The sequence below is a fragment of the Lissotriton helveticus genome, chromosome 4_1 (assembly GCF_964261635.1).
Source record: "Lissotriton helveticus chromosome 4_1, aLisHel1.1, whole genome shotgun sequence".
In the NCBI taxonomy this organism is placed as follows: Eukaryota; Metazoa; Chordata; class Amphibia; order Caudata; family Salamandridae; genus Lissotriton; species Lissotriton helveticus.
The window spans coordinates 311,227,368-311,255,147 of NC_136063.1; the positions used below are offsets into that span (position 1 = coordinate 311,227,368).

At 44.6% G+C, this 27,780-nt stretch overlaps 1 protein-coding gene across 1 annotated transcript in view; it reads right to left on the bottom strand.

The window, feature by feature from the left end:
- Positions 1 to 27,780, bottom strand: part of DEPTOR (DEP domain containing MTOR interacting protein) — a 609,509-nt gene that overhangs the window by 115,014 nt on the left and 466,715 nt on the right. Inside the window, exon 8 of the mRNA XM_078686837.1 lies at positions 5,644 to 5,714. Coding sequence (XP_078542963.1) covers positions 5,644 to 5,714 — 71 coding nt within the window. The remainder of the gene's footprint in view (positions 1 to 5,643; positions 5,715 to 27,780) is intronic.

Here is a 27,780-nt window from a genome sequence, read left to right on the forward strand (position 1 = left end):
TTTGCTTTCACCTACCAAGGCATACAGTACAGGGCAATGGGTTACCCACTTCAGCCACTGGCTCTCTTGCACAGAGTGATAACATTGTTCCTTATACGTGAACTTCAGTGGGCTAATACTTTACTTTGCCAATAGTTTTTATTTTCATTCTTTACCATTATTTTTTTTTAATCATCACAATGTGTTAAAGTATGCCTTCACATTACAGTAGTTAAAGTCAATAGTACATTTTATTTGCATTAAAATAATCACATTTTGCGACGATGGGTATTAAAACTAAAATTAGTTTCTATATCTGTTTAAGTTCACGTGTTTGCTGGTAAGCATCTCCCCTGTTAAAATGACATGCAATGGTTCCGTTTTTTAATAAAAAAATTTTGGAAGCATATACACATTTTGTTTTGTTTTTACTTTTTCAACGTATTATAAAACATGTGTAACCATTGCACCTGCTTACTAAGGCCAGGCCGATTTTCTTTACCCATGCTTGTTATTTATTGTGTTTGTTTGGTGCGGTTTATGATTTTTCCAAGTTAGCAGACACTAAACTCGCATTTATGCTCCCAGGGGCATTAGAAGTGTACCTAGAAGTACTGAACGTGAGGACAAACAGCACGTGCTCATAAATCACTCCTATACACATAACAATTCATTAGTTCTAAGTTTGTTTGTTTATTCATTTATTTGGCACAACAGTCATGCAAGGACGCTGATAAATGGACAAAACAAGCATTTGCAATGCAATAGGTCTCGCATTAATTAAGTTTGAGCTATTGGCATTGCTAAATATTGCATCACCAATTGCAAAAAAAATCTATAAATTGTAGGCCAAAAAAATGTGTATTTATTTTTGTAGCAATGATGGCATGCTGCACTTTAAATTAATATGTTTAAAAGTAAAGTGTGCCATACTGCGATTGCTACAATAGGTAATTGTGGATGCGTTAACAATTGATGTGTGCACTGATGGCTGGTGGTGTGTGTGCCTGTAGAAATTGTGCACTGATGGTTGGTGGTGTGTGTGCCTGGTGGAAGTGTGCACTGCCGGCTGGTGATGTGTGCCTGGTGAAAGCGTGCACTGACGGCTGGTGGTGTGTGTGTGCCTGGTGAAAGTGTGCACTGACGGCTGGTGGTGTGTGTGTGCCTGGTGAAAGCGTGCACTGACGGCTGGTATTGTGTGCCTGGTGGAAGCGTGCACTGATGGTGTGGTTGTGTGTGGGGTTGTATGTGGTTGTGTGTGTGTGTGTGGTTGTGTTTGTGTGGTTGTGTGTGTGTGGTTGTGTGTGTGTGGTTGTGTGTGTGTTTGGTTGTGTGTGGTTGTGCGTGTGTGGTTGGGTGTGTGGTTGGGTGTGTGGTTGTGTGTGTGGTTGTGTGTGTGTGGTTGTGTGTGTGTGGTTGTGGGTGTGTGGTTGTGGGTGTGTGGTTGGGTGTGTGGTTGTGCGTGTGGTTGTGTGTGCGTTATGTGTGTGGTTGTGTGTGTGTGGTTTTGTGTGTGTGGTTGTGTGTGTGTGTGGTTGTGGGTCTGTGGTTGGGTGTGTGGTTATGTGTGTGGTTGTGTGTGTGTTTGTGTGTGTGACTGTGTGTGGTTTTGTGTGTGGCTGTGTGTGCGTGTGTGTGGTTGTGTGTGTGGGTGTGTGTGTGTGTGGTTGTGTGTGTGGTTGTGTGTATGGTTGTGTGTGTGGTTGTGTGTGTGTGGGGTTGTGTGTGTGGGGTTGTGTGTGTGTGGTTGTGTTTGTGGATGTGTGTTGTGTTTGTGTGGCTGTGTGGTTGTGTGTGGTTGTGTGTGTGCATGTGGTTTTGGCAAGTCATTGTTTAGTTTGATTTGGTGGGGGGTGGGGTCCATACTTGAGCCGCCTGAACCAATGTTTTTGCGCACATACTCACAGCTGTCATTCATATCTTTCTTATTCTGATCTTAGATGCTCTTACTTAGATATTCCAATGTTTGTCCCATAAAACAATGAGAGAATTTCTTACACAATGTACCTAATGCGCACTCGTATGTGACAATCAATGGTCATATTTCTAATGTAATATTTATCAAAATGAGTGTGACCCCAGATTCGTTTTTTGATGATTTCTCCCATTATTTGAATTACTCACTTACCTAATTTGTTTAAACAAATGAACATTTGATGTATTCACAAATCTGAACATTTATTTAATATGGTTCAATGTGAATTTCTACTCTCAGGAAATTTTACATTTTCATACCCAACAGCTTAGAACACCCGCATTTCATTCGCCACATAATATAAAGGAGTCGTTTACCAACCGAAATGCCCTGATCTACGTTCAACAAGAAACGTAGCAAAATAATTAAACAAAACTACTACCACTGAACTACCTAAGGAAATATGGGGTGTATATCGCCACGCAATGCGATGGGGTGGGTGCTTTATTTTCCAAAGTTATCTCTCCAGGCACTTTCCTAAACTGTGAATCCATATGCGCCTACAGTGGAATTTGTTACAAATTGGCAGTTGATCACATTCATTTCTCGTACCATCCCCCGTAGTATTGAGGAAAGCTTTCAAGTAGAGGTCTAAAATGGTCAGGAAATTATTTTTTTTCCGAGGCTGTTACAAATTGTAGCAAAAGAACGTCGGAAATACATTTGCTGTGGTTCAATGCTTTATGTAGAAGCTCACAGTGGGAATTTTAGTGCAAGGTCGTCTCTAGTGTAACGGAGCACACTGCCAGAGGCCTAGTCAGGCCAACGCCAAACTTGCGGTGGGGGTGAGCAGGGGTGGGTGAGGTGTAAGGCAGCGGAAGGGATGGAAGAAACCCTTCAGAGCCCTCTATTTAGCATAAGCAAATGAATGTGTGAGATTCAGGGGCCTCTTATTTTGCACTACGCCACTGCATTCAGCACAATACAGCAGCAAGTTCTTAAGGAATCCTACCCCTGGAGCAGGGCTGAAGGGGAAGGCAGTTACCAGATGTGGTGGGGGATGGCTGTAGTTTGTCGATCGTTCTAAGGTCGTCGGAGTCAGGGAGAAATCAGTGTGGGTGACTAGGCAGTGGCCCCGGGAGAGGAAGGCAGCTGCGGGTCAGAGGGGCGCGCTGACTCAGATGAAGACGGGAAAAAAAGGCTCAGTGGTACAGGGCAGCAGTGGTTGCGCCATTCTCGTTGTTGCTGTGGGGAGGGAGACTAGAAAATCCAGCCGCAGTCCCAGCGTTGCGAAGCAGGACACCATGCAGCCCCGTCTCCGGCTCGGGAGGCAGAGGAACGGCCGGAGAGGAGTTCCCCCATCAACTCACTAGCAACCACCAGGGCAGTTCGACCGGGCGTCATCAGCAACGAAAGACAAATCCCCATCGTTATACCCGTGCTTGAAAATACGTGTGGGGGTAAAAGTGCTGCCCGGAAATAAATCTAGAAACTGTTCATTTGTGATTTAAAGAAACAGTGTAAACCACAGTGAAAGCATTGCCAAAGTCAGCAAGTCATTCGGGCGCCTGCTAAAACATTAAGCATGGCGCCCGTGTTGTTGGTAATGCTAAATATGGACCCAGGAGCACGACGGCAATGAGGAGCACGTTGACCCACTGACAAACAACCATGCCATTGTCCAGGCTAAAAAAAACTAGGATAAGTAACGCAATTAACTGCTGTCCAGCAAAATGTGTGAGAATAGCAATAATAACATGATTAAACAAGCAAAACAGAAAGCATCTCCACATCCAGCCCAGGGAGGAGACCTGGGAGGGCGAGGGCTGTCCGGGCATGCGCTGTACATGTAACTTTTGCATGCCCTGTGGCTTGTGCCCAGTGGCGGCGCATGCGGCCGGTGTAGACAGCGCCTGTCCCCTTCCTCTTCACCAGGGGAGCCCCGGCGCCAGAGAGGAAGTGCAGGAGCTGAAGTCCCGGGAGAGCGGCAGATAGCAGTGCGGGGCTCCCATGCCTAAGGAGAGAGCCCCGCATCGTTCTGGCAGAAGTATAGAGGAGCTGGAGTGCTAATGTACCGTGCCGCAGCCAGCCGCCAGACCGGGTGAGTAGGGGATGCTTCATTTGTGCCGATGAAGGCACAGTGTCAATGTTTATTTCCTGAGAGGGCACGCAAGGGCCACTCCAACGTTGGGGCGAGTTTTAAAAAAAGAAAAAAAGTGAAAGTGAAACTGCATGCTGGCTTGCGAGGACGGAAGCGGAACAGGAGATGTGCACACCGCGTGGCTGTATGTTCGTGTACACCTGCTCAAATCGGCAAAAGCTCTGCGCGTGCCCATCTCCTGTCCCACTTCCGAGGCGAGTCCACAACAATAGATATCGCTGGCGACAGCGCTTCTCGCTGCGTTCGCCAGGCGAGACCTAAAAAGAAAGGAAGGAGATCAAGTGGGTTTTAAGCTTTTCCTAAAACTTGTGAAACTGGACATCTTGTGGGTTTGAGGACCAAGATACTAAATGTTCTGCCCGTGTAAAGATTTTTCTCTACATGCATAAACTCAGTAGGGTCCTAAGGCTTTGAATCTACAATCAAAATACAGTTTGTACATGCAGTTTGTAATTGAACCAGATGCCAAGTTCTAGAACTAGGTAAATCCAGACTGCAAGTTGACCAAAGAGTACAGTCATGCCATGTTGTCAGTCACGGCTGGAACAGGTAAGAGAAGTCAACATACGATGGGCTACGGAAAAATAAATAAATAAATAAATAAAAAACACTTACCCTGCGCTCGACGATGTGGTGAGCATAAGGTAAGTAGTTTTATTTAGATATTTATTTTCCCTATCCCGTCGTATGTCGACTCGTCCTCCCAACCCAGCGCCACAGCTCTTTACTGTACCGTCCACGCCATCATGTTGTACCAGCATGTCTGGTCTCTGCCAATGAGCCAGAATTCCATTTTGTCCCCATTCAATTTAAGTTGGTGGCCATCAAATGTGTTCTGTGACAAGTCAGTTTCTAAGTGCAGGGCGTGACCAAAGGAAATTTGTCAAATGAAAGAAGCTGAATGTCATCAGCCTAAGGTAAACATTTTTAATAATTACTTCTCAGTGCAGTACTTCAGTGTGACATATTAATAAAGAAATGCACGTTTTTGAATACAGAAGAGACTTTATTATATTTTACGTGATGTTTGCTGTATGATTTACATGCCGCACAGTTTCAGGGCTCGGTTCGTGCACAGGCTCTAAGAGTCAACCCAGACCCTTGGCTTTGCTCGCACTTTTAATTTGGTGGCTCGCCCACCTCTACTTTCAGGATACACTAACTGATCTCCCGTCCACCTTATTACAATACGATTTAAGGCAGATAGGATATCTGACTGTCAAGATTGTGATCTTTAAACCAGGCCCTTAGTCTCCTAAGTGCTCCTGACCGAGTCAAAATTCTACAGATGGAAGTTTGACTTGGAGAACAAAACCCACTGAAACGGGGTCCCGCGCATGCCTCTAATTCAATATTCAAAGAAGCAGTGGCCAGTAATGTACCTATTCTTTCATAAAACTCGTGGCATCCATCTATTTCTGGAAATGTACCCTTGAACTGGTCAAACAAAACTCTATACATTGAACGCACATTCAGTGGAGGTCATCACTGAATTGTTTACTTTTTGCTCAATTCTCTTCAGAGTTAAATAAGAACCCACCCTCTGTGGAAACAATAGCAGCTTGAATAAGAGGATGAGATTACATACCGTAAGCGTTCGTCTCACGTATGGGGCCCCTGGGTTCAGAAGTTCATCCGGAGTTACTTGTTTCTTTAAAACTGCAGAGACCCAAAGAAAAATACACGTTCTTAACATTCCATACTTTTTTTTAATTAGAGATCTAGTCAAATAAAAGACATTCTTTTGTTTATTCCCCATTACATGTTCAATGTATAATAACACTTACCTTATTTATGACTCATGGAAAATATTTAGAACAAAATGACCTCAATGGGTACTAACTAGAAGGTAAATATGTACTCCGTTTACAAACACCACTGTAAAAGGATGAGTTGTATAGTTTACTCCATGATGTTGGCACGTGTGTATCACAAAGACCGCAGTTACAATGTGCTGCTACTGACTAGAAAGTGAATTTTACATTTGGGGTATTTATATGGAAATGGCTAAATGGCTACATTCAGTGTGATTTATTTCAGATTTATGTTTAGCTAACTCCTGAATTTTCACAAATGAATCTCACTCAAGTATTAAAGCTTTTTGAATGAGGCCGCAATAAGCGCTACACAAAACGTAGTACTTTGCAAAAAAAAAAAAGAATGAAAAAACAAACGATTTTAAGACATGTATTTACCCAACATAGCACCGAGTGGACGTGGCAACAACCTCCCCAGCAATATTTAGCGGTAAGTAAAAGAGAAAGTGGCACCGACTCAATTATGCAACTTGGCCTCGAGTCCAGCTTCTTGGTGGTATAGTTTATATCGCATCACCGTGTAAATGTCCTTCCTGCTACCCTCATCACCTCTGGCGGATTGCTCTTTCAGCCCCTATAGCTTAAAGCCAGAGATTCCCATCGTTTATTGTAACACTACACCCCACCTGCATATGCACCCAGCTCTTTGACATTACCCTATTGCCTTCTACCACTTTGCATTAGGCCTATTCCCATCAGTCAGGAGGAACCTTCTCCCCTTAGAGGCGGCAATCAACCAAACCTACTCATTACATTTGAGGACAATTTTACAGGGGAGGGTCCTCAGATTGAGCAGAGGAGTGTCGCCCCACAAAGAGAGCCTAAGGCCAGAGCTGGAAAATAAAATGGTAATTTGGTAATGGTAAAATTAAACGGTAATTGGCCATTGCTGCTGAGTGGCAGCAGGGAGCTGTGTACTTAAGTTTAAAATGTGCAAGTCCCTTGACCGGCTGTCTTGCGATAGCCAGCCAAACATGTGCCTTATAACTTCTCTAACTCAGCTATCTGGGACAGCTGGATTGGAAAAAGCGCAGGCCTCCAGTGGTTTTAAGAGCACTGAGTGAGACTGCTCCTTCCAATCCTGGCGCTGCTCTCATGCTGGTGAGAGCAGCGCCAGGATTGGTTAGGGGAGTAGAGTGGATCCCACATTGGAGTCTGCCTGGAAGAGAGAAGACTGGTGGAGGAGGACGTCGCCTATCGAGGTAGATATGTTTTATTTGTATTAAATATGTTTTGCCACTTGCCCCACTACCTTTGGCACATGCCACTGAGAACAAACAGGCCTAGTTATCTGCCTGAGTAAAATGGGAGGTTCTGTGCCATGTTTTTGGCGTATATGTTTAGAGGAGATGATTTAGTGAAGCATAGAAGGGTGATGGGAAGGGATTTCAGGAGTTCAAAGGGCAACGGCGCAGGTGGGCATTCAGTTCAGATAATTCATGGTTCTGTGCTACTGAGTGAGTTGCAATGTGGAGTGTTTCAGTAGTAGTGTTGATGTACTGCAGTGCGGGGAGCTTTCCGGATGTTTCAAGAGAGCAGTGCGGAAAAACCCAGAATGGAAAGCAGTGCACACACACTTTGGGGGCGTGCAGGATGAGTTACATGTGGAGGGATGCACTGGTAAATAGGCGCATTTCAGAGGATGCATTGTGAAGGTGTATAGTCTGAGGTGGTGCAGTCAGTATGTGAGGTTACAGTTTGGAAGAGGTGTAGTTTGCAATGGTGCAGTGTGTGACCATGTACGTTTGGGTGTTATGTGCAGGACGAACAGCAGTGTATCATAAGGGGGTCTGTCTGCAATGGATCTAGGGTTAAGAAGAAAAGGTTTAGGAGGTAAATTATTTATTTTTATTTTTATTTATTTATGCGTTTTTATATAGCGCGGACTTTACCCGAAGGCGTCAGAGCGCTTCACAAAAGGAACAGAAAATTACAAGTGAACAAATTACAAAAGCAGACGATACGTTACATGAGGTAAAAGTGACAATTGTGAGCAAACAAATTACATGAGGTAGCAAACAGTGCAAGGAGGCTACTGTATTTTTGGGGAACACTACTGTGGCCACATTGAGACAGTCTGTAATATGCGGATTGTATTGTAAGGGAGTAATGTGAGTGGGGTGCAATGTGTGGGCATGCTGTCTGCCATGTACCTTCATTCAGGTGCAATGTGTGGTGGTTGTTTTGGGCACATGCTGTGAGCGCATGGAGCACTGTAGGCTTAACAGTTTGCTCTGTCTGTCTTTTCAGCAACCGCAGCCTGTCCATATGGGCGGAGGGGTCACTCCCCCCACCTTTCCCCCCCCCACAAGAAGACTGTCTGTCAGGCTGAACAAAGGTCAGCTCGACAGATACTCTTCCTGTTCTTCTTCCAGCAACCAGAAGCATTACCTGTACTAAATGCGCTGACACCTGGTTGCTTGAGCTGAATTTTGCCAGGCTGATGATTTGACAGCCCTGGGGTTGTGGCCTTCTCTACCTGGCATAAGTCCCTCAAGGTCCTCCCCTTTGTCACGAGGGGAGGGTCACTGATAGCCTCTGAACTTTGCGCTTCAGTTTTAAGCCCTGAAGTGCCCAGGTACCAGGTGCCAATGAGTGACACCTCGTCACAAGGCAATGGGGTCTGCAGACTCACTGACCCCATCCAACTCTGTGAAGAGTGAAGAACCTAAGTGACCTTAGGTCAGCCAATCATGGAAGGCAGCAGTCACAACCCTCCTGGGACCTCCTAGGGTTCCCTCTATGGGACATGCAGGGAAGGTATGTTTTTTTATGTTTGATGTGTGCATGCATGTATGTATGAATGTATGTATGTGTATTTGTGAGTGCATGTTGTGAATGGGAGGTAAGTGTGCACACGTGTGAATGAATGGGTGTGAGTGTGTATGCATACATTTATGGCGCCCAGCCCACCTCCCTGCTAAAATTACTGCCACCATGGCTTTTCAAGGGTAAAAACTCGGATGACAGGGTCAGCACATACCATCACACGAGAGGTGCAGAGGGATGGAAATGTTATGCAATGGCATGCAATATATTATGTTATATTAACAAGTTTCATATAGCACACAGCTGCCCCAGCATGCCTGTCACAATGACAATCATGCCATGTCTGCACATTTTGGCGATGATCAATTTGGCAGCATTTATCCTTGTAGTATAAGATATGACATCCAAATCTGTTTTGGAGATATAGTGCCCATCTTACTGACTGTGTTAATGCTTTCATTTACGTCTTTTAAGTAATTTGCAAAGTGCTTACAGGCATATTACTTAGGGCCTGATTACGAGTTTAGCGGTCCATCAGACCGTCAAACCCATGGTGACGGTCCCTGGAACGCCAGACTGGTGGGACGTCCGCCGTAGTACGAATAGGGCAGTGGGATCGCTGCACCCATCAGGGATCATGCATCCTGCGTCAGTGGCGCAGCGGTCAGAGGCCCGCATACGCAAAGCCAAGCTTAATAGGAGTTTCCTGACTGCCTCACTTTCAATGCCTGTTAGTCCGCCATTAAAAGTGAGGAAACTTAGTGGGCCATGGGATGCATGCAGAGGGCACATGGTGTGCCCCCGTCTGCATGCATCCCCTTTCCTGTCCAGCATGGACTTTATAGTCCATGCCATGCAGGAACGGCTTTTGGGGGGCAAGTAAGCAGGTTTGGTATTTCCATTGGGAACGCCAAATGACCCCCGGCTATACCAGGATAAAACTCCTAATCTGGTGGGCGCTCTGACTATGGGTTTGGTGATCCTGTAGCGTGGCGCTGGTGTGGCAGCCCTCTCCAGAACCGCTAATCTCGTAATCACGCCCTTAGTCAGTACCATTAAAATTTCTCTACCTAACCCAAAGTCTCTTCTAAGAGCTACCCTTTCATTGATATCTTTTTTATGTTAATGTAAATAAAGTTTTTACATATAAATGCGTCCAAGATTTTTTAACATCATAGTGATGTTCATGAATCTTGAGCAGATAAGAAAAAATACAAAAAACATGTCTAATCTACAAATAAACCATTTGGAAGACCAAGTGAGGAACGTAGAAAAGCGTGAGGTACAGAAAAGCTCACAGAATATGATAACGAGTGAAAACATTATGGTTTGCGTTGAAATGCCATTCAGCACTGCTTTATCCGATGATTGTTATATTGCTTTAAAATATTTTATTAGCCATTTTAAAATTTAAAAAATGAAGTAACAGTAATTAAACAATACTTTCAATTATTTTATACATTATTTTAAATATCCTTACATAATAAAACATCATTTTTACATTATGTGGGATTTTCTTCATTTATACTTTTGAAAAAGAATGTTATTTTAATCTAATGTATTTAAAATAATGTATTTTGTATTTAAAATTTAATGAAGGTGTATTTTTTATTTTGTTCTGCATTTTAAATGAATTTATGAAATTACTTAACATTAATATTTAACATAACAAAATATTTTACTAAAAAACTTTTTATATAACTTTTACACTTCCCTATATCTCCGCACCGATTGATTGCAGAGGTCTCCGCAAGGTGTGTGGAAAGTCACATACAGTGATAAAGTCACTACTAGTAATAGTAACTTAACAGCTGCATTTGACGATTTTACTGACTAGACCCCCTTTGTTAGGGGCTGAGGACATGTAAGTCCACACTTTTGAGTAACTTTACACTTGCAAATGGTTAATAGCAAATGCAGTAAATTAAATTACTCGTAACTGTAAAAGTAAATGCACATGTAGTAAATCTACAAGAGTAGATAGATCCGTCAATCAGTGAGTTAGGAACCTCAACAATCCATCTGGACTCCTTAGAAATCTCAATCAACAAAAAATATCCATACATGAAAACATGAATGGCATCACGACAAAGTATGTGGTTACTGTCAGAAATTAGTGACAAGACCACCCCTAAAAAATAAAAAAGAGCGAAAATCAAAAGGTTTGGAAAATGCTTCTTTAAATATCTCAATGACAAACAAAGTATCCTAACACTGTCAGAGCGACAATGACGACATAACCCAAAGCTAACAAATCTGGTACATTTGACAACGAAAAGGAAACAGTACAGAACACTTACCTCAAAGCCAAATCAACTGCTTTCAGATATAAGATCAACTGAACCAAAATCACCCTAGAAAGCTTTTTGAGGTGGTGAAAAACACGCTGCTCCCTCCAACACCCTCTCATCCCTCGTAGAGATTTGAGAAATATGCAAACTTCTTCAAAGGAAATGTGAAATCGATTGAGATTCCACTCCTAACCATCCCAGACAAGGAGAGAACATACACTCTAGCTAAAAAAAACACAAGTGCTCTTGCACTAATTTCAGAGAAGTTTTGCTTATCACAACCAAGCAAATTATCAGGAAAACGAAACCAACCTTCCCACCCTTCTGAACCTATTAAAACAAACATTAGCCTTAAAGGAAATCTCACATTAAATTGCACTGTTTTGGACAAGCACAATACTTTTGCTTTATCAAGGGAATGTCTTCTACTGCTCTGCATCGGCAAATTCAGCCCATCAGTTAAGAAATCATTATTGGATTCTCTAGACATTAGCTACTTCTATCCTTTTTCGAACCTACAATCATAACTCTTCCAATGACCTGCTCATGCCCTCACACATGATGTCACAGATGACATCATAAATAACAGCATTAATTACATCACTGGCACCATCACGTATTGATTTGTTAGTACTGTTATTTCTTGTTTACAGTGCACAAGCTTACATTAGTATTGAAGTAAAGCACAAGCCTGACAACACTATAGTTGCTCAGCTCTCCTGAAGCCAACAAACGTTTGGGTGCAAGCCCTGGACTTTGGTTTTAAACAGCACGCTATGAATGCATGTATGAGTGATTTAGCAGGCTTAAAATGATTTTTTAAAATGTTTGTTAGAACACCATTAAGGAACGTGATCTCTTTTACATGTATTGAAGAGCAAAAATAAAATTTGTGATGATATATTACCCAGACCCTGCAGCACTGATCACATACATCTTTCATGATGGGACTTTAAGCTGTTTCTCAAGCCATCATCATGGTTTCAGGTGACTGGTGTGATTTTGTTCTAGCAATGTGATGGAGATTAGGGTGGTTGTCAGTGGGCGTACTCTGTCTGGCCAAACACCTGTGACCACTTGGAAAAAGCTTTGGTGTATGTGATGGAGCTTAGGGCTTGTTGTCAGTGGGCCTACTCTGTCTGGCCAAACACCTGTGACGTCTTGGAAAACGCTTTGGTGTATATACTACTGCAAAACTCTCATGTAGGTAAAATATGCCAATATGCTTGACTGTAATCAAGGAGCAGACCTGAGCTCTTTCTTGGAGGTCAGATGAATGCTTTATCTAAGCATTCTGTGGCCTGTAAGATAGCTGTGCTATCCTTACCAGCATGGGTGACCTGAAAGATACATCCATTCACACATGGGTGCCTACTTTCTACCCATGTGGGACTTAATGTATATTCTATATGGTAGTACTAAGGTCTCTACCTGTTTGAGGGAGGACGACATATTTACATACATTAACAATAAAAATGGGAGTTTATGTACACAGTATGTAATAAGCTGTCCAATGTCGAGGAGTCAAAATTTGAGCTTAAAACTAAACTAATATATATTGGTAAGGGTTTTTTTAGCTGTGAAGTTGATTCCAGTTCCTACCACGCCTCCTGGAAGCGACTGCTTCTCCTCTTCTAGTTCCTCTTCTACTTGGACTAGTCGCAGTTGACTTGGTTAAGTACAGTTCTTTTTAAAATCCTGTTATATTTCTTGCACTTATCTTTTCCCCTTTCAATATCCTCCTACAGCTATCTACATTCTGTCTGATGCCACTCTTACCTTCCATGCTTCCATTCTCCTTGAGGATTGTTACCGCTCCACTCCCACTGCTGTAAATTGTCTCTGACCTTCTTACTTACCGCATTCTTTATAACACCATACTATTCTCAACCTTCTCTTACCCTGTAACTCTGTGACTTATGCCCATTCTTGCTCTGAGATAAGGTTGTCACTAAACTATTATTCATTTTATTGGACTGCACCACTACTGCTCCGTCTGTATTGGGTGCCTTGCAACTCCATGTTGTTTCTATGTACAGCTCACTCCGTTTGAGTGAAACTTTATAAAAATCCAAAATTAACATATTGGTTTGCCTTTGAAGGGTTTCTGCTTGAATGATGTGTAATCATTATCCTAGGGAAGACGTAAGTATTTGAAAAACTCTGGTATGCAAACTTGATATTTGTATTTCAACGCTTTGCCTATAATAATGTTTTGTTCTTGAACATATTATTTCAATGCTATATGAATGGCACTCGAAAATAGCATTCAGTCAAAATGTTAAATAACTGCTTTGTTTCATGTGTTAAATCAATTTATGACTGCGCCATCACCTTAAATAACCATAGCACCCACTGACCTTTTCATATTGTACTGTATTTAGAAATATAAATATAACCATGTGAATACAACTTTAAATGAATAATTCCAAGTGTGCATCCGGGCTACACATAATATTACACTGATATTGAATTATAACACTGGAATCTCTTTGGGTCTTCTGGATTACGCTACTGCGAGAAATGTACAAAATATCACTGCTATGGTACTCATGAAGCAAAAACAAATTCTGACCAGCTCTGAAGATTCTCACTGAGAAAGTGAATTAACTAAACAAATCTTCTTCTTCTCTGCAGGGCTGTTATGGAAATGGACTGTTCTTTCTCAGGTAAAAGTTAACCAAAGACCTTCTTACCAGGTCTCTGTGCTTTTCATCTAATGCCGTCCTGAAAGTGTCAACCTCACCCACTGCAGTGATCTGTTTTACCTCATGGTCAAAGGCAAAAATTGTGAAATATCCACTCGGCATTTCATCCTTCTGAGGTCGATAAAATAAGTACCACCTTGTTGAGTAACAATCAAAATGTGTTATTCAGCATCAAAATACTCTTCTGGTTGAAGATGCTCTTTAGAAATAGACGTTATGTCATGTCACTTTTCAATATTTCTACTTGGGTGACTTGGCTTTTTAGCTGTCAAGAAGGAGTTCCTGGGAGCAGCTTCCTCAGATGATGTGATTATCGTGACAGATCACCTGGTCTTTGATAAATACATCCACACCTAGCATCTTGGACAATAGGCGGCCTTCAGGCATGTCTATTTCCGGTCTGTCAATGCAAAGGATACCACCTAATGATGTACAATGTGCTATATAAATAACTGAAGAAATAACATAAGTATAAGTAGAACAAGTACCTTACAGAGCGCTCTGCCTGTCCTCTCCTGCGCGGGTCGAATGTTGAACATTTGGCTCTGGGTGTTTGGTAGTGCTCATTTGCTTCTAGGTGCTTTTCCTACCCCTTCATCTCCTATTAGTTTGTGTAATTTACAAGAAACACTAAATGAATACAACTCGGAATACAACTCTGTTAGCACCATTGCTGCTTAATATATGAATATAGGAAGGTTTGTGAAGCAGCTCATATCTTCACCTGACTGGAAGATCTCAGAAAATGTGCTCTTTCTCCCAGAACCAGGAAAAAGAGTTTCCATTACCTTCACGTTGGTGAAATAACTCGACAGGGCGGTGTATGCCTATCAGGTTGAATGTAGACATGCCTGCAGAGGATACTTCACATCTTCACTCCTCTTACAATTCCAGCTGCACAGTCACCAGCACATTTCGAAACATGGAAAATAAAAATAGCTGTGACTACCAACATGTGGGTGCATTTCTGTTACCTCCCTAACAGATTAAAATCTCAGATGTGCGACTTTTTTCTAGTGAAAATAGTGTTTTTCATGTCCGAATCCTTTATACCTAGGATAACAATCTGCTCGAATCTGAAAATAAAAACTTATTTGCACCACATAATAGAACTTTGGCATACATTATTTCTGTATCCTTATGGCATGTGATAATAGCCAATATGTTATGTTAAACTAGAGTGAACCTTTTTTAATGATATAACTAAAAATGTCTCGAAATATGGCAGACTGCACAGCATTTACTCTGCAAATGTTTTAGGATTAATCTGTCCTAGTTCTACTGTAGTTTTAGTGCCGTAGCTCTATAGGTCTGCTTTTTTATTTTTACTAATTATAAGAGAGTGGACAGTAATTCTAGTAAACACTCTAGTTATTTGTAATTCAGTCAATCAATCAATCATTTGTAAAGCGCACTACATACCCGCGAGGGTCTCAAGGCGCTGGTGGGGGGGGCCCTACTGATTGAACAGCCAGGTCTTGGGTATCCTCCTGAAGGTCAGCAGGTCTTGGGTCTGTCATAGGCTCAGTGGGAGGGTGTTCCATGTCTTGGAGGCAAGGTGGGAGAAGGATCTCCCACCGGTGGTTGTTCTTCGGATGCGCGGGACGGTGGCGAGTGAGAGGTCGGCGGAGCGTAGCTGGCGGCTGGGGATGTAGAAGGTGAGCCGTCTGTTGAGGTAGGCTGGGTCTTGTGGAGTGCCTTGTGTGCATGGGTGAGGAGCTTGAAGGATATCCTCTTGTTGACGGGGAGCCAGTGCAGGTTTCTTAGGTGGGGGGTGATGTGGCCGTGGCGTTGTACGCGAGGATCAGTCGTGCAGAGGTGTTTTGGATGTGTTGTAGTCGTTTGATGAGCTTGATCGGGGTTCCTGCGTAGAGGGCCTTTCCGCAGTCGAGTCTGCTGCTGACGAGGGCCTGGGTGACTGTATTTCTTGTATCTGTCGGGATCCATCTGTAAATCTTGCAGAGCATGCGGAGGGTGTTGAAGCAGGAGCAGGAGACGGCGTTAACTTGCTTGGTCATTGAGAGCATTGAGTCGAGGATGATTCCCAGGTTGCGTGCGTGGTAATGTGGGTGTCGGGGCTGCCCCTAGTGCCGTCTGCCACCAGGAGTCGTCCCAGGCTGAAGAGTTGAAGCCGAGGATGAGGACCTCCGTCTTGTCCGAGTTCAGCTGCAGACGCTGGTCTTCATCCAGTCGGCGACAGCCTTCATTTCTTCGTGGAGGTTGTCTTTGGCGGTGATGGGGTCCTTGGTGAGGGAGAGGATCAGCTGAGTGTCATCGGCGTAGGAGATTATGTTGAGGTGTACTGTCGGGCTACGTGTGGTAGCGGGGCCATGTAAATGTTGAACAGCGCCGGGCTGAGGGAGGATCCCTGGGGTAGGCCGCAGATGATCTCGGAGGCTTTGGAACGGAATGAGGGGAGGTGGATGCTCTGGGTTCCCGGAGAGGAAGGAGGTGGTCCAATCCAGAAACTCGTCTCGGATCCCTGGAGGCGTGCGCGTAGTTTGCGGTGGCAGACGGTATCGAAGGCGGCAGAGAGGTCAAGGAGGATGAGTGCTGCGGTCTCGCCGTTGTCCAGCAGGGTCCTGATGTCATCAGTGGCGGCGATGAGGGCAGTCTCAGTGCTGTGTTGCTGCGGAACTCTGACTGGGGTGGGTCCAGGATTCTGTTTTCTTCGAGGTATTGGGTTAGCTGTCTGTTGGCGGTTTTCTTGATGACCTTGGCCGGGAAGAGAAGGAAGAAAAGAGATGGGCCGGAAGTTCTTGAGTTCTCTTGGGTTTGCCTTATGTTTTTTGAGTAGGGCGGTGATCTCGGCGTGTTTCCCGATCTCTGGTAAGGTTGCGGTCTCGAGGGAGAGATTGATGACGCTGTGCAGGTGGGGTGCGATGGAGCTGCTTGCTCTGTTGAAGACGTGGTGCGGGAATGGGTCTGATGGAGAGCCGGAATGGATTGTGTGCATGGTCTTGATGGTGTCATCGATGCTCACGCTGGCCCAGATTAGCAGGGGGTCGTGGTTGATGGTGTGCGGAGGGTCTGTTGTGTTGCTGTCGTTGGGGCTGTCTGGGTGTTAAAGCTGTCGTGGATGTCTGCTATCTTGCGGTGGAAGAAGGTGGCGAGTGAGTCGCACAGGGCTTGCGACGGAGGGATGTCGTTGGTGTTGGAGCTGGGGTTGGAGAGTTCCTTCATGATGTTGAAGAGCTCCTTGCTATTGTGTGCGTTCTTGTCAAGACGGTCTTTGAAGGAGGTCCTCTTGGCCACCCTGAATAGGTAGTGGTGGTGGTTGCGGATGGCGTCCTTATGTGCTGCGTGGCTGTCCGGAGTTTGTTCACTGTGCCATTTCTTCTCTAGTTTCCATCAGGCTTGCTTGGAGGCTAGGAGTTCTGGGGTGAACCAGCTGGACCTCTTGCTGTTGTCTCTGTAAGGGGGTTTCTTCAGCGGGTCGAGGGTGTTGGCACAGTCCTCGATTCAGCATCTGAGGCTGTGGGCAGCGTCGTGGGTGTTGGAGGGTTCGGTGGATGGGCTGAGAGCGAGGTTTGCATGTAGTTGGTCTTCGGTGATTTTGCTCCAGCAGCGGCAGGGGATCTTTTGGGTGCAGTGGTGTGTGGTGGGTTTCTGGAAGGCGAAGTGGATGCAACGGTGGTCGGTCCAGAGGAGTTCGGTGGTGTGGCTGACAGAGACGTGCAAGGCTTGAGGAGAAAACGGGGTTGAGCGTGTGGCTGGCGGAGTGTTTCAGGTTTTTACCATGAAATAAGAAATGCTAATAATTCATGCAAATTCAATAGTCTTTTGATATTACCATTGAATCTCTGAGCCTAGAATCCTGGTTTATTGCCATGGTGTATCTGGCCCTCACCAAGCGAACTATATACAAAATGCAAAACAATATCCAAACTTTTCAATGCATTTGGGGTGACTACAATTTCTAACTTTATAGCTGTTGTTAAGACATTCTGCGACAAGCAAGTATATATCTATTAAATTCTTCTCTGATAGAATAATTTTATTCAATTTTCAGTGAGTGGTTTGTAGTTAGACCAGAGTTAATACTGATTGTACATCTTGGAGCAGTGGTTTGTTTAACTTTTAAAACAATTGAGACAGGCCCACTTGTTATGTATTGCAATATGTATATATTGATCTATGATCTTATGTTCCCTCCAAGCAGCGCAAGCGCATCCCCCAACTTTCCTTGTCATGTAGCGCACCAGGAGGCTCTGAGCGCGCACATTCAATGGTGAACAAGTTATGTATGACGCCGGACTACTGCGCTGAGCCACTGTTTGTTGTCGGTTGTTGTACTTCCACAAAATGATAAATAAAGTTTACAAGAAAAAAAAGGTGAACAAGTTGCCATGCCATGACATATTTCAACAAGGCACTTTCGTCTTTATTCTTATCTGCATACGACCTGGGTTTCTTTATTTTGAGAATACCTCTCCTTTTCTGCTTTATTTTCAGAAATATGGGGGCTGAGGAGGCAGTAGATGAAGTTCATAGCACAGGTTTATAAATGCAGACACATGCCCAGAAAAACCTGGTACTTAAATAGACTTAAGAACGCAAATGTCTAAATCAATTGGGTGGACTGGTTCTTTTGTAAAACTCGGTTCCAGAAATCGTTCTGCAGTAACTGGGCAAAAAGGAACAAACAACAGTGCAATGTGTGTATTAGGAGTGTGAAACAAATGCACGAGTTGCCATCCTGCTGACAATAGGACATCCTTTGAAAAAAAGCATTCAACATTCATGGTACTTATCTAAATGACAGGAACACGGAAATGATCATCCTTCTCATCCCAAAAAGTAAACCTTATAACAATAGCGCTTTAAAGCCCTGGTGCGCTGCTAGTCTGCCTTGGAACCCCGACAGGGATCACCACAGGGCCTACGCTCATGCAATGGAGACACATGATACACATGGAGTGCAGGCATTACCACCTCTTCCCAGCAAGACAATCAACAGGGCTGAATGAACACTCCTAGAAGTCAAAAATACAGGTGTAGATAAAGTGATAAAACATCTAAGGGTTGAATCTGAATTGTGCTGGCTCACTACAATACAGTTGCTGTCCATCTTCTTTCAATGTCAACCTTATATAGCTGATGTGAGGTGAGTACGACAAACATATTAGTTTAACATATTAGTTTAACAAAAAACTAGATTTCACACACTCCCACCATAGAGGCGCCAAAACAGAACGAATAACATCGCTACTGTTAACGTCACTGTCTTGGGAAGAGGAAAGGATGAGAGTAAATAAATGGTTTCACGCTGACTTAAAACAACTTGTATATTCTCGACCGCCTTAGTGAGCCATCAATCCTTCCAATAAACATAACACATTACACAATTACAAGGAAATGGAAAAGAAAATGGGCCCGCTCAGCTATACTGTAAAATCCATGTTATATCGGAGCTGCGTGATTTGTACAACGAATTCCTTAAATAAACTATAAAAATGTGAAAGGCAGGGCCTTCCTAGAGTGCTTTAACGAGCATCACATCTTGGGAAAAACAACCACTTAAAGATAGGTGCATAATGTACCCTCTATTTATGCAACGCAAACAATACCTAAAGCGGAAATAGATTCTGTTGCATTATTCAACGAGTAATCTATTGACACTGAAGTGCAGACACTAAAGAGAAATAAGTGCAGTTAGTTGTGAGCTAATGGATAACTAAACTGCAAAAGTCACGAAAGAGTCTGCGGCACTTGCCTTGGTATCAGGAATGGGCTTGTGTGGTGAGAAAAGAATATTAAGATTTATCTATTTTCAACAAACAAATAGTTATGCTATCAAAGTAATATATTAGATCCTTCTGACATCTCATGGGTGTACACACCTCTCGAATGCAGATTGTGGATTTAGAAATAAAGCCTGTAACTTGACAGTTTTACTAAAATGGAAAGAAGATACAATCTTAGACAACAAGACTTGGTAATGCAGCAGTTTCGCCTACGTAATGAAGAAAGAGCTGTTTTCATCATAGTGCCCACACCGCCAGCGCTCGCTCCACATTGTGCACCATAACACTTACATACCAAGGAAACTCACGAGACATATTTGTGGGAAAACAGTGGTGCAGGTTTATTTCGCACAACAAGTAGCAGATAAGGTGGGTCATCTTACAGGCGATCCAATGCGGCAGCCCCTCGCTCACCCGCATGCCTAACGAGCCATCTTGCACGGCGAGTCGATGCTCTGACGGTGCAGTACATTATCACTTTATTTCGATCTACTCCCGCCCCCCCTGTCAGGGCGGAGCGATGAGGCACACCCCCGGTCGGTTCAGGCCCCCCGACCGCCCGAAGGACTAACGGGGCGCCGACGCTGTTTCCTGGAACCCCCTCGGCTCCAGGTTCTTGGCTCAGGCACCCCTACTGTGCCAGGCAGAGGTATTGACTGTATCCTTCTGCCGCAGAGGTACCCCTACTGTCCATCTGCTTCCAGATCGCCCTGTACTCCGCCACAGCTCTGGAGGAGGCCTCCGTTGATGACAGAGCCCCCCCCACCAACTAGCTACTTTCGGTTGCTGTTTAGTGCACTTTATCAAAGTCTATTTCTCACCGTATCGGTACCGGCCAATCAAGGTTTCTTGCTATAGTTCTCATGCTCCCAATCACATCGGCCACACCACTTATGGAAATTTCTTAAACGGGTCTTAAGACGCGCCCTTGGTTACCTGAGCCATGGTGCATCAATAATCATGACAGTGATTGTCCTGGCAGATTACTGCAAGATAATTATTTGCGACTGGTTAGGGCCGGCTAGCGGATGCCCGTAACCGTCGATGTCATTCCCAGTTCTCAGTTTAAGTGTTTGCCATTATTGCGGTCCTCTCCCTGTACCTTTGTTTGTTACCCTTAGAGGCATGCCACCCACTTCTCTCTGAACACACCGTATGCTATTTTTCACGTGTTGTTTTACCTTTGCACTTGCACAAGCGTCATGGCCGCCTCTGTACGTTTGTTCTAGTGCCTGGGTGTTTGGCATGTATTGTGTACCACCTGTAGAGCCCCACACAGGGTGGCGTGTTTGCCGAACAAGCTTGGCATGCCGGTTTTGCTGCACCCCTTACCGCCCGCCCAAAAATGTGGATCCATGAAGTATTCTCTGGTGTAACACAGTGCTTGTGTGCTTAAGTACAGCCTGGGTGGCAGTTTCATACCAGGAAGAGTGTCGCCTACAATTTAGTATATTATATGCTGAAAGAAATTTGTCGATTCGTAAGTAAACAACACAATTGGGAACAATCCACCTTTGCTAGCGCTAACTTTGTCTACGGGGCCGCCAAGGCCGTTCAATATGGCATTAGTTTACTTAACATGAACACTCACTTGTTCAGCATTGATCCTATCTCCGATGCAGGGGTGTTTGCGCCAGTCCGCATATTGCCAGTTGCAGGTTGCTATGCGTGACATCTTGTAATTTGAGTGTAATTATGAGTGACAGTACAATGCACAACTTGCCGTACCCATCCCTCCAATCACCGTTTCGCGCACGCCGTTGGAGCCCCCGGACTGCGAGTCCCAGACCCCACCCATGTAAGCAACGAGGAGTTGCAGGATCTTAGAAGTGCTTTAGAGCACCGGAATGATCGCATGTTCACCATAACCGGACGCACCAACGACATAAAATCAGTACCCAATGCAAATATATTTACAGAATTAAATGCTTGCCATTATTGCAGTGCTCTCCATGAACCTGTGTTTGGTATTCTTTGGTACCTGCCACGCCACCTATCTCTTGTAGCACACTGTTTGCTATTTCACACGTGTTGTTTACCTTTGCACTTGCGCAATTGACACCATTGCCTGTTCTTGTGCCTTATTGGGTGTCTAGCATGTATTGCAGTATTTACCTCTAATTATACTGTATTCTCCCTTGTAAACTGCACACTGTTGTACTGTTTGTTACCTCCTGTATTACGTTTAATCGCAATTGTCCTCTTGCCTCATGCAACATGTCTGTTTTTGTAAGTTTTTCACCCGTCAATTTTGTAAGTCTCTCGCCTGTCATTTTCTGTACAGTTTGAATTAAGCTGTTTGGCATTACCTGTCAATATACCTGAGTTTGGTGTTACTTCGTAACACGCACCCACCAATTTCCCTAGTAACACACCGTTTGCTACTTCTCACCTGTCGCTTGCCTTTTCTGCTTGCACACGTGCCACCCTCGCCTATGTTACGTTTGCTCTAGTGCCTGGGTGTCTAGCATAAATTGCGGTGGAAGCCTCTCCTATGTCCCTGTGGAACATTTGCCATTTATTGCCGCATTGTCCCTGTACCTGAGTTTGGTGCTATTTCGTAACACGCACCCACCAATTTTTCTTGTAACACACCGTTTGCTACTTCTCGCATGTTGCTTGCCTATTCTGCTTGCACACCTGCCACCATCGCCTATGTTACGTTTGCTCTAGTGCCTGGGTGTCTAGCATAAATTGCGGTGTTTTTCCTCCAGTTGTACTTGTAACCATTTAAATTACCCATTATTCAGTTGCTCAAGCCTGATAATGACGATTGCACTTTGGGTGTGTGATTTAGTCTCCCATCCTTTTTTTAAGCCTGTAGGTGCACTGCTAGTACAACCAGATATATTTTAAATAATAATCGTCACATAACGTATACAGTCACTGCATGTACCACCAGAGCCCACACCTCACCACTGGATGCCTTCTCAATGTGTACATAAACACTCCGAATTACGATGGAACTGCTAAAATTAAACTACAGCAGATGTGTGCCGGGTCAGTAATGGTACTCTTCTTCGTTAGAAAGACAATAAGCTACCTGAACTGTCATATACACATCACTTGATACGCCATTACCTTAATTTGTCAGCTCCATTAGGTGCCAGAATGTTTCCAAATAATTTTACATAAAAAGCCCCAGGTTACCCACCAGACAAGCCCAAATAGTCATCGCTATAGTGTTTTGCAGAATAGACTACTGTCTGTACCGGCCTCGTAGCGTGCAATGTGGGTTATATATCCATCCCACCTAAACGGCGATGTGGAGTATTAAATTTAGAATGCTCCATTAAGTTCGAGAGGGTAGAGGAAACGGTGCAGCACTGCGCAACCGCTAGCCCTCCCCGAAATACGTGGCAAGTTCGATTTTTTGCTACAGGGAATTTGCTACATTATATTTTCTCTAGTTTGGCATGAATTAAAGCTGCGTGTACAAATGTGAAAACGTGCATGCCATGGCTATCCGAATAACAAAGGTGAATAGGGCGAAAGAACGGTGCGCCAAAAGATGTAAATGCATAGCTTCACAATGCATCAGCGCTTTACGACATAAGAAAGGTGAATAGGGTGAAGGAACGGTGCGCCAAAAGGTGTAAATGCATAGCTTCACAATGCATCAGCGCTTCACGACATAAGAAAGGAGAATAGGGTGAAGGAACGGTGCGCCAAAAGATGTAAATGCATAGCTTCACAATGCATCAGCGCTTTACGACATAAGAAAGGTGAATAGGGCGGAGGAACGGTGCGCCAAAAGCTGTAAATGCATAGCTTCACAATGCATCAGCGCTTTACGACAAGTAGTCCTCTCCCTACTGTGGAACCGCAATTGCCCAGTATTGAATAGATCGCACTCTTAAACTGACATTTCTTATTTGTGGAGAACAGCCATTGTGTGTTGTGTGTCATTCCTAAAGTGGGCAGATATTTAGTTAGATCTTACCTACGTTCAATCTTACAACTTGAAATGTCTAGTTTAATGGCTCGGCGGTCGCACGACTTGAGGATAAAGTGTGTGCTTCCCGATTCTTGATTTTTTAACTTCATGCTATTTGTCTTCCTTGATGTCATGCAGTGTCAACGTGTATCTAGCCATCCTGATGTCATGCAGTGTCAACGTGTATCTAGCCATCCTGATGTCATGCAGTGTCAACGTGTATCTAGCCATCCTGCATACGTTTAAAATCCCAAAATATGCCAGGAACTGTTTTTTTTTTTACTGGAATGTTTCCCTTACCAGTATGGTATAGTATGTTGGCTAGGGGTTTACCTGAAGCTGTCTCTCTATTTGTCTCTCTCTCACACACATATGCACACACGCACACCGTCCGCAAAAGAGCCACAAACTGACAAAATACCATCCCTGCTCATCTCTACCCCAATGACCTGTGACACCAGCCTTTCTGGCCGTGCTGGATTGCCCTGTAGGCTAGTTCGGGGCCACCATTCTTAAAATATATTAGCAGCTTTGGTTCTGCTGCTAGAAAGTGCCGGGCCGGTTTGCTTCAAAGTACACATCGCAGCCATCACTCAGAATAGTTATACTTAACTCTGCAGCGTAATGTGTGCCCAGGGTGATATCGACAATATGAACAGCGCCTGTGATAAATCCAATCACTTTTCTAAAAGACTAAACGAATGGATGGTAGTTAATATACCACTATAGGAGTCGGTTGTTTATATTCTATGTTCCCACCCAAAAGGCCTCAGTGCACGGTTGGGGGGTTGAAACATACAGCACAAAGAATTATATGTCACCGCCGGGCCAAAAGCAAACGAAATTGATAATCCATGGCAGAGCGACATTATAAATATACACTCTGCCGTCGGAAGGATAGCTCAGTGAATAAGCTCATGCTGTTGAGATTTTTAGCGAAGGGCTGTTCCAGGGTTAGACCGCATACTGCCCTCTTAGTCGTCCCCCCTTCTGTAGCCAGTACATTGAGAACATTTCAAATGGATGCCAGAAACATGTGTTAGCGAGAGAGCTTACAAATGGCAGAGATGAGGAGCTAATAAGTTTAAATTATCTTTCAATGCATGCTAGAAACTTGCTTTATTTTCGGTCAGCTGACCTCTGCGTATTATACATGATCTTGGTTCTGTGTCTCGGCTAGTATGAGTGAACTGTGTGGACTGTTGGTGTCAGACCTTGTTTTTTACTACAGGTATATTCCTCTGCATATTGTGTGGCAATTTAGAATGAATCAATTACAGAACGGCAAAAGTTGGAAACATATGGTAGTTGAACGAAATAAAATTTGAGACGAGAATAAAACTGTAGGACTAAAGAAAGTCCGAGTAATGATGGCGCTTCTGCCAAAGTTCCTCAAGGCCACGGCACTTCGTCTGCCCATGTTGAAGATTACCGAGCATTACTCGTGCACTGCTATTCCCCGCATATTTAAGGTCCTGCCACTGTGGAGGAAGGCAGGACACAAACGCGCATCTCGAGTCTATAAACACAAAATTAAATATTGAAGGTGGGAGAGGTCCGCTCCTGTATGCGCGTCCTCAGGTAAACGCGGCCCTCTTTCCTCATTTTACGGAAGCATAAACCGGGCTGCCAGCCACGGATCTGAGCAGTTCCCAGCGCACTGATCAATGCACTGCAGATCAAAAGAGACCGTAGGGCCTGTGCGTGCGCCAGCGACCCACTTCCACCGTCTACAAGGCAGCTTATAAAGGAGAGAGCTAAACACATCTTACTGCCTGCTTCCTGCCTCTCTGAGGACTTCAGCGGGGAAGCCTGTATAGTTTTATTGTGACCTATGTACAAAAGCGTAACGACCAAGGAGGGGACACTTTGAAAATGTGAATGGATTTCACTCGAGTGAAACCAAGCTGGATTACAATCTCACTGAGATCAAAACGCATGCGTCTCAATTACAGAAATTTAAATGGAGAAATCCAGCGGATGTGAACTTTATCACACCACTTGTAATTGCAACCCCTGCTCTAACAGTTGTGCTAATCGCAATAAATAAGGCCATTGAAGTGGCACCTCATGAACTCATTTGTGAAGAAACTGACTCAGCCGTAGCTAAAATTAATGCAATCTGTAGAATGAAATAAGCCATTCTCGATGATTCTAGCGCATACAAATCACTTGCTTTCGGGATTGCTATGGATCATCTCTATTCTATGCTGCACCCGGTAAACACTCACCTCCGATAAGCCACAATGCCCCCGTCCCCAAAACACAAGACAGTTTGTTTCAAAATGGCGATCTCCGATGGTTGTAACATCAATGTATAAAACGCTTTTTACGCAGATTACATTCACAACAGTCGCCCAACTGTTCAATTGCTTACACACTGTACGGGGAATATTCCAATGCCATCTTACCGCCTCAATGTGTACTCAATCACCGTTCCAGAATTCGACCAACCAGAAAACCCCACGCGGTATTTAAACCTCCAGCAGTGTGAATTAAACAAGCACTATACCGCAAATATCCACCGATGCCAAACCACAGCCCCGTCTGCAGCATACTCAGACCGCCAACCACATCTGCTGTCTTGGGCTCCCCCCCAACAGCGCCACCCAAACAAGAGCAAAGGACGCAACTTCCCTGTAGCTCCCACGGCAAACAAATCCGAAAAATATCATTTGCAAACAGCCTCAACATAACCACGGTCACCTAAAAGCCCAGCCCGAGTGAATTAAGGCGCCAACCCAGCCCCCTCGCCATTGTGTGTCTGCATGCAAAGCACCGGCTCATTTATGTTCTTCCCCGCCCACTCACGATCATGCCAGATACCGGAGAAATGTCGTCATACAGAAACCTCTGTGCCTATACATCGAGGCGAAGTCGTGCCGGCCATTGTTCCTTAAGTGCGCTGCGTTAGGTAGAAAATTAATACCGCTGCAGAGGACTCTTGCGCTTGGCCTGATCCCTCTGATAATAAACATTACCGACTAATGGCAGTTCGTCGGTAAAAAGAGAAATTGATTTCCATCTCGGAATAAGAATAAGTGAAAATGCAAGCGTTTTTTTAATTAGCGAGGCCAGCATGAAGTCACGACCGTATTCCAGGCCAATCAGAACATAAACCTGAGGATGTACACCTCGCACAAGAAACTTCAAGCGTTCCAAGAGCCTCGGAACGCGGCTGCGGGTGCAAATGTTCTGAACGCCAGTGTTTACCTCTCGGGCGTCCAGCCTGTTTATTTATGGTAATCTCCCCGTAATCAAAAGGCATAAGCGTTCTCTAATTTAGGCCATCTAATTTTGATGTAATTTATAGTGTGGATATTTACGTGCCGATAAATTGCCGCCAAATGCTTTCATAGTCAGCAACTATTTCTCAAAAGCTTTCTGTGCTAGAAAGTCGACAGGGCGGAAGTGCTTGTGAACGGGACCGTCCAGAGCTGGAGGCCTTTGTTTCACACGAGGGTTGCCCGGAAAAAGACTGCCCCAGATTGTCCAGAGGTGTGAGCATTTAGATATGCGATTCTCCTGCGGCTTTAAACTTTTACCTCTGAGCAGCTCTCTAACACCGCCGGAACCGACCCTGCCCGGCAGGCTCTCCCTCGGCCCCCCAGGCCGCACAAACGGCTGCTCGGCACCGGGGACAACAAACGTCCCTCTTCCCGCTCTAGAACCTCCGCAAGCGGACCCTGAAAACAGTACTCACCGCGAACCCGTCGAGGTAACGAACCCGACGCAAGACCCGCGAGGCAGGCAGGCGCAGGACGGCCACACTAAGTCCGGACAGGAACAGCGCAGAGCAGCCCAGGGAACGAGCGCGGCAGGAGAGACCGGGCAGCGTTGCTGTGCTCTCTATAAACCCCTTGGGAACGCCCATCCCGCCAGAGGGCGCCCTCCCATTGGTCGCGCCCTCCCATTGGTCATTAGCGAGGATGGCGGCTCAATAGACTGGCGCGCTGTAGTTCCTCTCGCGCGGCATGTGGTACTAAGACGCTGTCTCGCTCAGCTCCCCTTTGCGTCGCGCGGCCAGCGGCAATCATAGTCCGGGAGAAGGAAAGAGTTCCCTGACAAATAACACAAGAGTGGAGAGGATGTGGAACAGTGACCAGAGCTGCTGACTTGAGAGCTGGGGATCCTGGTTCGAGTTTCAGCAGGCGCCGCGCAATATCTTGGGATTGAATGCAATGCACTTAATCTCTCCAGGTAATAAATTGTTATATAAATATGCTGCAATAGTAACAGGCAAAACGTTATGAAAATATAGTTACACCAAAGAGGATGTTAACAGTATTTCTGCAGCTGGAAACTGATAAGAGAAGCAGATCAGGAACAAGCATTGGTAAACGCAGGAAAATATGCTACAGCCAATAGAAATGGAGGAAAGGTAGGTGTCACACACAGGAACCAATGAGAAGCCAGGAGAGAGAGAAGGCGGGATACAAGTACCTTTCAGGTTTAT